The sequence below is a fragment of the Malania oleifera genome, chromosome 7 (assembly GCF_029873635.1).
Source record: "Malania oleifera isolate guangnan ecotype guangnan chromosome 7, ASM2987363v1, whole genome shotgun sequence".
Lineage (NCBI taxonomy): Eukaryota > Viridiplantae > Streptophyta > Magnoliopsida > Santalales > Ximeniaceae > Malania > Malania oleifera.
The window spans coordinates 79,258,743-79,271,359 of record NC_080423.1 but is presented as its reverse complement, the minus strand read 5'-3'; the positions used below and the strand labels follow the sequence as shown (position 1 = coordinate 79,271,359).

General features: G+C 35.6%; 1 protein-coding gene across 1 annotated transcript; it reads right to left on the bottom strand.

Moving 5' to 3' along the window:
• Nucleotides 1-7,847: 7,847 nt before the first annotated feature.
• LOC131159750 (thaumatin-like protein) lies at nt 7,848-8,725 on the bottom strand. The gene has a single exon (XM_058114906.1). It carries the CDS (start codon nt 8,691-8,693, stop codon nt 8,016-8,018), a length of 678 nt encoding a protein of 225 aa, XP_057970889.1. The 5' UTR covers nt 8,694-8,725; the 3' UTR covers nt 7,848-8,015.
• Nucleotides 8,726-12,617: the final 3,892 nt, after the last annotated feature.

The window sequence follows — 12,617 nt, the reverse complement described above, 5'->3', positions numbered from 1 at the left end:
GAGACGTGGCTTCATTGACGAGGCCTTGTATAAAATTTCTCGGTCTATTACAATTATTGTGTTATTTGATTCAATAGTGATGCACTCTTTTGTATCTTGAGGGTTTATCAAATTGTTCGGTGTAGAAACTCAGTTCTTAGACACCAATATATTAGTAGTTACACCGATAGGGACAACCGTGGCATGTAGAAAAGTGATTAGTAATTGCCCAGTGGATATTTAGGGAAGAATTATGCCTGCTAGCTTAATTGTATTTGATATGCATGGATTCGACGTCATTTTGGGGATGGATTGGCTAGCATCCAACTATGCAAGTATAGACTGCCACTGGAAAGAGGTAGTGTTTAAACCTCTTGGGGAGCAAGAGTTTAAGTTTTTCGGTGTGTGTGCTTTGCACCACGGATTCTATTAGTGATTTAGACAAAGAGGCTACTTTTGGGGGGATGCTAGGGGTATCTAGCATTTGTGAAAGAAGCACCGAGGAAAGAACTAAAATTGGAGGATATCCTCGTAGTAAGGGAGTTCTTAGATGTTTTTCCAAAGGACTTACTTTGTTAGACTCCTAATCGTGATGTGGATTTTGCTATTAATTTACTTCTAGGGATGGCACCAATTTCTAAGGCTTCATACAGAATGACTCCAGCTGAACTAAAAGAGTTAAAGGAGTAATTACAGGAACTACTAGACAAGGTGTTTATCAGACCTAGCGTGTCACCCTGGGGAGCACTAGTGTTGTTTGTGAAAAAGAAAGATAGATCGATGAGGATGTGTATCGACTATAGATAAATCAATAAAATGATAGTTAAGAATAAGTAGTTGTTACCTCGTATTGACGGTAAGTTTGACCAGCTTTAGGGTACACAGGCCTTCTTTAAGATCAATCTTCAATCTGGGTATCAACAGGTGAAAGTTAAATCAGAGGATGTACTGAAAAATGCTTTTCAAACCAAGTATGACCAATATGAATTTCTGGTTATACCTTTCGGATTGACCAATGCCCCTGCAGCATTCATGGACTTGATGAATAGGGTCTTCCATGAGTATTTGGATTAGTTTGTAGTGGTGTTCAACTCTGACATTTTGGTTTATTCGAGGAGTTCTGAGGAGTATGAGGCTCATTTGGGGCTGGTACTTCAGGTGCTTAGAGAAAGGAAGTTGTACGCTAAATTCAAGAAATGCAAATTCTAGTTAGAATGAGTTGCATTTCTGGGACATGTAGTATCCAGGGAAGGTGTTTCTGTAACGAACTGAAATTTTCATCCATTTTTTCCTATATTAATATAATTTCTAATAACTTGCATGAACATAGCTATCATCATCACAACTCGGAGCAGTAACTTATGCGTTTCATATAACACCTAAGTAGCAGAAGAACATACATATCCAACATATTCTAAAATACAATACCAGAGTACTATATACCTAACTATACCTATACACACCTATACATAACACTTCCCAAAAGTCACAAAAATACTATGGGCTCCACAGACCACCCCAAAACTCACCCCAAAAACTATGCCGACTCAACACCACCTCTACCTCTAAGCCAACCCTGCTCGCCTCTCTAGATTACCGGAAATGTTTAATAATGTTGGGGATGAGACACCTCTCAATAAGGAGAAACATGTTATTACCAGTGTGTGACATATGAGTTAGTTGGTAACATATCATTTAATTAACACTGTATACAATATACATCAAGAAAACATTTGTATAATAACACATGCTTATGTCATTTAGGATATGAAAATTTCTTAGTTATTTATTCAAAAGTACTTCTATCTATAATAAATTATCTTTGCTTTCTGTGTACACTATACATATACATAAATTTGTAAATTTCCCCCTGGATGGCTATATGTCATGACGTACCCCCTCATGACTGGGTTGTGCGGCCCATAGGCAGGGCTAAACACTGGTTTGCCCTCTAGTGCTAGCATAACTATATGCATATCTGGATGCCTATAGCACGAAAGGCCCACTCCACCTGGTCTGGACGCCAGGGAGTTCACAACTCTACCTGAGGACACAATCGGTTGTACCATACTCTATCTAAGACGTATGGTTGCACTGTCTGTACTATATCGCAACAGTATCGTGCTCTGTAAATTGTTGCATTCCATCGGGGTCTGATACTGTATATTAATATTTCTATATAAATCTATCTGTTTTACCATGATTATGTATTTCTGTAATAACCATGATTCCGTATCAACTATATAGCCATGACGCTGTAATAATTGTATATCTATATATTCTATAACTCTGTAATTCTGTATGTCATGGCTCTATGCTCTGTATAATCTATATTTCTATACATCATAGTTCTATGTTCTGTATATCATGGTTCTATAAAATTATGTATAATCATGGTACTGTATATTTTTGTATAATCATGGTAATAAAAACACTGTATAATCAACTCTATAAACACTATACAATCATGTTCTAAAATATACTACGTAATCATAATTCCGTAACCTACTATATAAGCATGATTCTGTAAAATACTGTATATCATATGTTAGTTTTGGTGCAACCCCAAGGCGGTGAATTGGGTATTTAAAATTTATCGCCTAGGTCAATCGGTTTAGTAGCAGTATTACACAACCTAAGGTCAGTCTATACGATCAACAAATAAACATACATGTGCAATAAAAGTAAAGTGTGGAAAAGTAAACAATACACGCAATATGTTATCAGGGTTCAGCCAAATTGCCCATGCCCCCCCCCCTTGGCTACACCAGAACAAGGATTAGCACTACAATGCTCACTTAAATGGGTGGGGCAATACCAATAAAATCAGGTCAATTAAAGGGGCTGACCTCAACCAACACGCCTTAATAGAATGACGCACCTAACTTTCCTAATCGGGTCTAAGCTAGTCCAAGACTATTCAATAGGGCTAGTCACCCTCTTCAGGCTCGCGCCTGGAATACAACCAATGTGTATAAAATTTGTACACGGAAATATGCTTCTACACAAGCAGATATGTGTACTAGTACAACTCAATCAATATTGCAAGCACGAATGATATGTAAATATGCTCAGTGCTTTAATGTGTGCTAAACACCCAATCAAGTATAGATTATCAGTCCAAATCTAAAGTGTATATCAAAGAAAGATTTGAAACACAACACATGAATGATACAAAATCAGATCAAGGTTTCAAATATGCTAAGCAAATTGATTCAAATAATCTCAATAAGATATTTCAATATACAAAGCACAATGGAGTTGTTTGAAAAACTAGCTTTTGAAAAGGATTTTTGCACACAAAAATAAGGGTTAAGGTAACTTGCAATGACAATGCAAGAACCACAAGCCTTTGAGTTTTCCCATACAAGATCTATTAAATAAAATCAGTGGGAGAACTTTAATAAACTCTCAAAGAAAATCAATCAAGCAATAATAGAAGTGAGAGTTCTAGCTAGTAAGATTAAGCACAATAGGTTTATAAATACTCACAACACTTGAAAGATAAAGAAATATGGAGTATATGAGTGTTTTTGAGTAGTATAGACTAAAATAGGGTTTTAGAAATTGAGAGAATTTTTGCCTTAATCAAAATGTTAATCCTTGCTAATTATTGCAAATGAACATGTATATATAGGCAAGGGGCAATTTTTTACTATTGGGGACCCAATGGGAATAATTAAATTTGTTTTTAAATATATTAAGAAAATTAACCCAATTTATTCCATTTAAAAATTCAGTAAAAATATTTTAAACCGCGAGGTTTGGTCGGCCGGCCTGAGGTTCGAGTGCCTGAACAGACTCAGTCAAAAATTCAATTTTAAATGGTTCGGGTGAAGAAGGAGTTGGTCAGTTGAATCAAAGTCAGTAGCCAATTGTTCGTATGTTTGGGTGCCTGGTTCTAAGTTCGGTTAACGGAACTAACCAATTTGGGCGCCCGAGCCCATTTTGAACGTGTCGTTCGATCGCCCAAGTAGTTGAAAAGTGTTCTAACACAGGTTCGGGTGCTCGAGGAAGATATGCTCAAAAGTGGTTCAGGTGTTCGAACACCAAGTCAACAAGTTGAGTTGTCCAGGGTTCGGTCGCCCGAGCTGTTTTGCACAGCTTGGGTTTGGTTGCCCGAACTCTCTCAACATTTTAAGTTAAGTTCAATTTTTAGCCAATTTTGATTCCCCTGATATGAAGAGTGATGTTGGGGACTTTGTGTACTAAATGTAGGTACCTAAGGTCCAACTAGGGTCTATTATGAGCATACCTATCTATCATGCATGACGCAGATTATTACAAGCTGCAAGGTATACAGTCCATAATAAAATTACATACCAGAATGAAGAAATGAAATAATAAATACAAATACACAACACAATTCTTCATTCTTTGGCACGAACACAGCACGCCATCAAAGGTATGACTTTTAGTCCGAATACATGTGCACAGTGAACTTGCATGCAATCCTTAGTACAACCATTAGTACCAAGAGTATTTGTCATGATCAAAACTGGGCGTGCCCTATCAGGTCAACATCATATAAATTGTATTTTTGTATAATTCTATATAGCTGTAGCTCTATATATAAAACTGTATAAGTTATGTTTCATAACTATGTAGGCTATATAATCATGTTTTTGTAAAACTGTATAGCATATTTTTGTAGAAACTATATATAAGCATAATTATGTACCATGTTTGAATAATGAATAATATTTCAGTAATTCTCATGCCACACAACTAAATAAAATTCCATATAAATATATTCCGTAAAGCTGCATAATTTTCATGCTCTGATCAAATACTATGTTATACGGGTAAAATTTCTAATAAAGCTGGCATAACATATATTCCCCTTACCTGACTATCTACCTCTAGATACTATTTTATAATCTCACATATGCGGCGTTCATAATTTTCAACACTCTGAAATAACACTCATAAAATTCCCAATCACACAATTGAATTTATCATAAATATTATCACATTCATATTATCCCCAACTCCACATATCTAGAATTTCTAAACTATAATTTACCTGGGTTCTTGAAAAAATTTCCGCTGGGGTCCTCAACCTATACCTGTAGGGTCCCAAAAACACCCTAATCCTAAAAATACAACACTCCAATGTTACTTCACAAAACTGCAGTATATCCTCATACCATACAAAATCTAGGCTCAGATAAAATTAGTAATACTAAAAATACCCAAATAATCTACTTGCCTTGGTTTTGGGATGGTGCTCAAGTTGGCCTAACCAACGATCCACTCTAGCAGACATGAAGAGAATCTTCTCAAGAGTAACGTGGCTTCCGATCGTCAAAACAGTGAAAATGAAGTCGAAATCGTAGAGAGAAGGTAGAGGAGACGATTTTGGAGAGAGAGAGAGAGAGAGAGAGAAGATTGCTGCATGAATAATTTCGCTAAAATTCGAGTTAAGCATATTTATAAAATGCGGATTCATCGATGACACACGTCACCTTGTCGACTAGTCCATGAAGGGAGTTCACTGATGAACTTGTAACCCTCGTCGACGAACTTCAGGCTCTACTAAACCCCTGTCTGTTAGTTCTCGTAGATAAGACACGAGTGCACGTCAATGAGCCCAAGAAGGCTTCTCGTCTACGAGTGCTTTGCATTCGTCGATGAGACCCTACTGAGTCCCTCTTGAAATATTCCTTTTCTCTCTTTTCTTTTATTATTTAGTTACTATAATTCTTCAAGTCTTTACAGTTTCAATGGACCCAAGCAAGATTGAGGAAATAGTTGATTGAGCGAGACCGAAAAATGTGCATGAGGTTAGAAGTTTCTTGGGTCTGGCAGGATACTATCACCGATTTATAGAGGGATTTTCTAAATATCAAGTCCCCTGACACAGCTAACGAGGAAAAATGTGAAGTTTGAGTAGACTTGTGAGTGTGAGGGGAGCTTTCAGTAATTGAAGCAGTGACTAGTCGCTGCTCTAGTTTTGACCATTCCATCAGTAGATGGTGGATTTGTGATCTATAGTGATGCAACTCAGAAAGGACTCAGGTGTGTCTTGATGCAGCAGGGAAGGGTTATTGCGTATGCTTCTCGCCAATTCAAGGAGTATGAAAAGAACTATCTCATGAATGACAAAACATTAAAAAATAAAAATAAAAAAATACAATATGAAGAAAATTGGAAAAAAAAATAAAAATCAGCCACAATTCTTGACTGTTGAAATAGAAAAAAAATAAGAACTGACTTTTGGTTCTTGATCTCCCCCCCCCCCCCACCCCCCCACCCCCCAATTCTGCCCCCGCCTCCCCACTTGAAAGTAGGAATCATAAATTTTTTTTAATTTAAATAGTAATAAAATATATATTATTTTTCAAATTTTAATATTTAAATAAAAATTTATAATTAAAAAATATTTTTTTAAGTGTCATTTAATACAAAAATTATTTTTTCTTTTTTATTTATTTTTCAAATGAATTAAAAAAAAGTAAGTTAATTTTTTAATTTCAAAAAATTATATAAAAATGAATACAACAACAAAAAATTTTGAAATAATTTACTTTTGGAAATATTAACACAAAAAATGACATTTTACTTCCTAATTACATAAAAAAAATTTATTTATCATATAATTAAGAATTGAAAATTTATTTAACATATTATTTTGTATAGAAAAATTTTAAATTTTAGTATTTCTTTCCTAACCGAAAACTTGCACAAAAATCTAGGCACAAAAAAAGAATTAGAATGAAATTTTGGAATAGAAGAAAAATATAATGAAATAAAAAAGTTATAACACATGCTTCACGTGTTCTCCCATCACCGATGTGTCCAACCTGTGCCGCCCGCACACCGCAACCGGGTAAAAATTATGGCATTCCCACATTTCAGTTTTCGGAGTAGAGTGGAGCGGGTCTTCGCCTTGACCCAATTCACAAAATCTTTGCTTCAGTACAAGTAGGTCATTCCCTGGTGCTTTCTTCGGCTACCGACGACGACCATTCTCCAGTGCTCGACTCGCCCGATCCGGCCCGTGGTCAGGGTCATGGAACGCACTCGTGTTCATGTCTGGGGTGGGAACCACAAAGTGGTTGTCGTCGGGTTTGATCCATTCACGGAGATATGGGTCGGATAGGTTAGCGGGTACGGCGTAATTCTGGACTTGCCTGTTCTGGGGGTCGAGTCCGGTATAGAGGATGATGGGTTTGTTGCCCGGAAGGATGGTGGCAGATCCGGACCAGCACCCATTTATGTCGAAGGGATTGGATGAGTAGATGGTCGGGTCAAGGGCGGCCTAGTTGATGAAGTCCTTGGAGATGGAGTGAGCCCAAACGATGTTGCCCCACACAGCACCCTTCGGGTTGTACTGGTAAAAGAAATGATAGATTCCATTGTAATACATTAGTCCTATTTGGTTCGAAAGAACAGTAGAATAGCGAAGAAAAGAAAGATTAATTAAAATTAGAGATAAATTTTCTATTTTAGGAAAAAAAAATGGAAATTAGCTTTTTTAAATAATTTTTTTATGTAATTTTTGAGTCAAAAATTTTCCTTTTTTTTTTTTGTTTGGATTACGCATTGGGATTTCACGTGTCCATTTTACGGTCCACAAGACTAATCCTGTGTCCCTTGAAGCCGACCCCACAACTCCAAAGAGAGGTAAATTTAGGAATTCAGGGGCGGAAACGAACCTGAGAGGGTTTGAACACCTGACCTCGTGAGAGGCACTCCCGTAGCCCGCACTATCACTTGAACCACACCCTGGGGGTTAAGTCAAAAAATTTCCTTGCACGCATTCAATATGGGTTTGTAACACTATGGTGGTGTAAATTAAGAACATGAGAAAATATTCCCATGTTGTATCTAAAAACACAAACATATTGAGAAGAACAAGAAAAGAAAATTTAACTTGGATTACACTCCATCATTTATTAGATTCATCATCATAATTCATTGATATTTCTCAAATTAGGCATTTGAGAAGTGGAATAATTTGTTTCAACCAAGCTCTTATTTTTACCTATAAATCTAGTGGTTGGAACGTCCTGCGTAGTTATGGCTCGAGTTTAAGGGCAGAAGACTACCCTATAGTTAGTCCCCGAGGGGCAGGTGAAGGTGCTGGTTTGATCATCCTTAGGGTAGCTGTAGGCATCGGGGCACCTGTCCTTAAAAAACTTTGAGAAGTTTGTGGCGTTGCAGCTGCCGGAGTTACAGCAGTACTTGTCCGTTTTGAAAACGGTGCAGGGGTTGTTGCACCCGCCTGGTGCCTTCAGCTCGTTCGGGCACTGCTCGTTTATGTCTGCGGCGCACCGGATCCCCCGGGTGCACCCCTTCGACGACGGGCTGAAGTCCATTTTCACGTTGAACCCGTCCACCAGGGAGATATCGAAGAAGTCCATGTTGTTGAACTGGTTTAGAGCGTACTCTGCAAGGGTGTTGGGCGGGGTGCCGAAGGCCTGGCATTCGAGCAACCCGCCGCAGTCCCCGGTCTCGCACTTGCCCCGACCCGACCCGTCGAAGTTGCACTTGGTTCGGGGCCATATGCGGGCTTGTTTGGTGCCTGGGTTCACCTGGAAGGACCACTCTTCGCCTTTTTTGAGTGGGCGGCCGCCTCCGGGGACAGCCCCCGCCCAGATGGTGTCGGGGCAGTTGTTGTGGACGACGAAGGTGGCGGCATGGGTAAGGGCGGAGAGGGTGGCGAGAACGGAGAAGGAAATAGCGAGGTTGCTGAGGAAGCTGGCCATGTTGGGTTTTATGGTTTTCTGATGGGGTTTGTGTGATGATTCTGAGTAGCAAGCGATGGTTTTATATAGAGATCGACGGGGAGAGTGGGTAGAGAGAGTGAGGACCTATTGATTAATCTCGTTGGAGCTAAGAAAGAAGGGTGAAGACGCAGGTTGATTGGGCGAGTATTCTGGAGACGATGTAGAAATTTCTCCTCCGCCATCGACACCGATACACGGAAAATAGTAGCCGACTGGAAGTGGGACCGCAATTCGGGTCTCTCAATTCTCCCCTCCCCGCGCCCTGCGGTGCAGAATTTAGATATGAGTGTGGTTAATACAATGTTCTATGAATTTAGAGATAAAACACAGTCTGAACAATAAAATTAAATTTGGAAGAATTTGAATAAATTTTTTAATATAGTTTTATGTTCTATCTTATTCAAAAGAAAGGCCTGCCTTTCCAAATATAAGATTAAATGATGCACTCCATATTTATAAAGGTTACTTTTTTGGTATAAGAGACCAATGCAAAATAGTTAAATCATGCTAAAATATGTTTTTTCTTAGACCATGTTTTAAATCGTAATACATTAATAACAAGATTACAGTTAAGTACTAAATAACATTATATTATTTTAATTAATAAAAATATTTAAAATTTAATTGTAACATTAATATAACTATTATTTAAAATTTTAATTATATAAATATCACTATTTTATTTCAAATATATTTAAAAATACATTCGGCTTATTATAATTCAATTTTGGATTGAAGAATAACTACTTATTAATTTTTATTTTTATTTTTTAATCATGTTAATATTTAATATATAGTAAAATACAATTGAAAATGAATGGTATTTTTGGAAGTGCTATTGGTATCTCTCAATCTTTTCTTTAAAGAAAATTTTATTCGAATGTTCGGAGTAAAAGGTCATACAGTATTCAAAAATATTTTAAATAGCTAAGATGGCTATATGCTTATTTCTTTTTAAGAAATATAATTAATGCATAATTTTATAATACTTGAAGAGCGTGGAAGATATACATGAAATTAAATAGTATGTTTGAAAATTTAGGACCCTTTTAATTATGAAAAATAGTCTTTTGTTTTCTATTTTAATTTTCTAAAGGATTAAAAAGAAAATGTGTTTTTTTAATAATTTTTTAAAAATATAGAACAAAAATAATATATATGCACTATAACTAAGCAAATTTTTATTTTCTAACTTTTAAATATAAATCAGGAAAATTGAAAAATAAGCTGCATTTATATAATTTTTATAAAATTAAAAATAATAAATAAAAATTATTTTGCAAAAAAATATAAGAAATTATTTTTAACTTTTAAAAGTAAACGAACAAGTCTTTAATCTAATATTTGAAATCTACTAATAATAATATATATTATATTAATGCTTGGACTGGCTAAAATTTGGAAGAAAATTTTTGCATGAGAGGAATTCAACCCTAATCTCCCCCTTAGATGGCCAGTTCACCCTCATTTCTCATGCTCTGATTATTAATTATTATTAATTATTATTATTATTATTATCATCGGTGGGAGAGTGTTGACTGAGGGAATCGTGGGTTCCCCTCCTCCCTATCCAATCCAGCTGCTGCCTAGTTGGCTTGAGTCAAATATGAGCATTCATGAATACAATGTAGACTTAAGGTTTTGGGTAATATAATTGTTTTCGGTATTTATGTGTCCCCAAATGAGTGATTGTTAGAAAATTTTAATTTCCTATTGTGGGCTCACATATTTAAAAATAATTATGTTATTGGGCTATTTTAACATCAATTGGGTATAAATTTTGTAATGTGCAAAAACTCAATACTAAGTTAATTTAGAATTGATGATTTTCTAAAATAACCTAGTATATAAGAAATACCTAATAGAGATACAACCTCCAAGTAAAATCATAAATAGTTTCACATTCTTTTTTTTTCTCATTTAAAGAGAAAAATATAAGTGAGACACTTAAAAGAATTGACTGTGGAAGATAAAAATTTTTCGCTAAAAAAGCTGTTGGACAATCAAATCAGACACATTTATAAATTTTAACATTTATTTCGCGTTTATTTTTTTTAATTGAATAACATGATGATCTTGGGTTATTAGGTTTTATGGATTAAAGTTATTTTTACCAATTTTTTCTATGGAATAGTTTTTTTTTTTTTTTATCTTTTTCATGGCCTATTCCCTTTGCTAAAAATTTTAGTTTAGTTTTGGGATGAGGAAGTAAATGAACGAAAATATGGGAACCCAAGAAATATTTATACGAATGACCATAATGTAAGTTTGAATCTAAAACCATAAAATATTTCTACGAATGAATAGTTTTTTTTCCAAATCCAAATCGAGGAGAGCCGGCAGCACGCGGAGTCGTCGGGGCCGTTGACCTAGTGAGCCGGTAACGTCGCAGATCGGGTCTCTCAATTCTCCCCTTCTTCCGCTCTGCGGTGCAGAATTTAGATATGAATGAACAAATTCAGGAGTGTGGTCAATACAATGTTCGATCTCCTTTCATACATAATTCACATTTTCCAAATCCTGATAGAGGAGAGCCGGCGGCACGTGGAGTCGTCTGGGCCGTTGATCTAGTGAGCCGGTGGCGCCGCAGTTCGGGCCTCTCAATTCTCTCCGCTCTCTGCGGTGCAGAATTTAGATATGCATGAACAATTTCCACGAAATTTCGTATGATGAACATGACAAGCATAAAATTTTTTAGGAAAAATCCATCTTAACATTCAAAGTCGATGAATTTAGGTAGGAAAAAAAGACTTTAATTAGCATGAAATATATCCAAACTTCTCAGTTTTTTCTCTCTTGTAATTTTATTTACTTCACTCTGATACCCTCACGCACCATATATAAAAATATGATTAGAGTATATCATTTTGTGTATACAAGTTTTCTTATCTATTAAAAATAAGATAAAACAACTCTCAGGATGTGATTTAGGTGATAATGCGAGCTGCGGGAGTGCCTCTTACGAGATCAGGTGTTCAAACCCTCTCGGACTCATTTCCGCCCATGGACTCCTGAATTTACCCTCCCTTTGGAGTTATGGGGTCAACTTCAAGGATCGCAAGATTAGTCACATAGACCGTAAAACGGACGCGTGGATATCCGATGTGTAATCTAAAAAAAGAAAGAAAGATAAAACATTCATAAATATAATTAAGTCTAAACAAATTTAGATAAAGTTATAATGCTATCTAGATAAATAATAAATTTCACTTTTAAAAAACCAATATTTGGGGTAAAATCATAAACTTAGAATAAGAAAAATCAATTTTATTTATAATTATAAAAAAAACACACTAGTTGGCCATGAACATAATAATAATAATAATAATAATAATAATAACCAGGCCCCTCAACCCAGTGTAATAAAACCTGACTTGGAGTCTTGAACTTTTTCAAAATTAAGACCCTAAGTCCCCAATTTAGTCCCATTGATTTCAGGAAGTCAAGTCCCTTAAAAATGTCAAAAAATTGGTTTGAAATTGAGTCTTGTAAGTTTGTAATCCGATGTTTGAGTTTTCAAAATAGAGTTTCTCATATTTTTAAATATGTTGTTGGATCGAGTCCTTTTGATTTTAACTAGTTTTCGTAATTAGGTTCTTTTAGTTGGAAAATTAATTTATTCTAAATTTTAATTGAAGTCCCATAACTTCAAAATAAAAGTGTTGTTTTAAATATTGAGTCTTTAAAATATGATTTTTTTTTTCAAAACCTTGGGTTGAACTTCATAATTAAGTCTTGCTTTACTAAAAATCGAGTGTTAAAATTTTAAATTGTATCTTTTAGTTAAGCTTGTAGATTGGGTCTTTGAGAGTAAGTCCTTCAATGCTAGGAACTTTAATTTAGTCTTTAAGTTAGGTTTTATTATGCAAAAAAAGGGAAAAAGGGAACACATGCCCCAGGTGT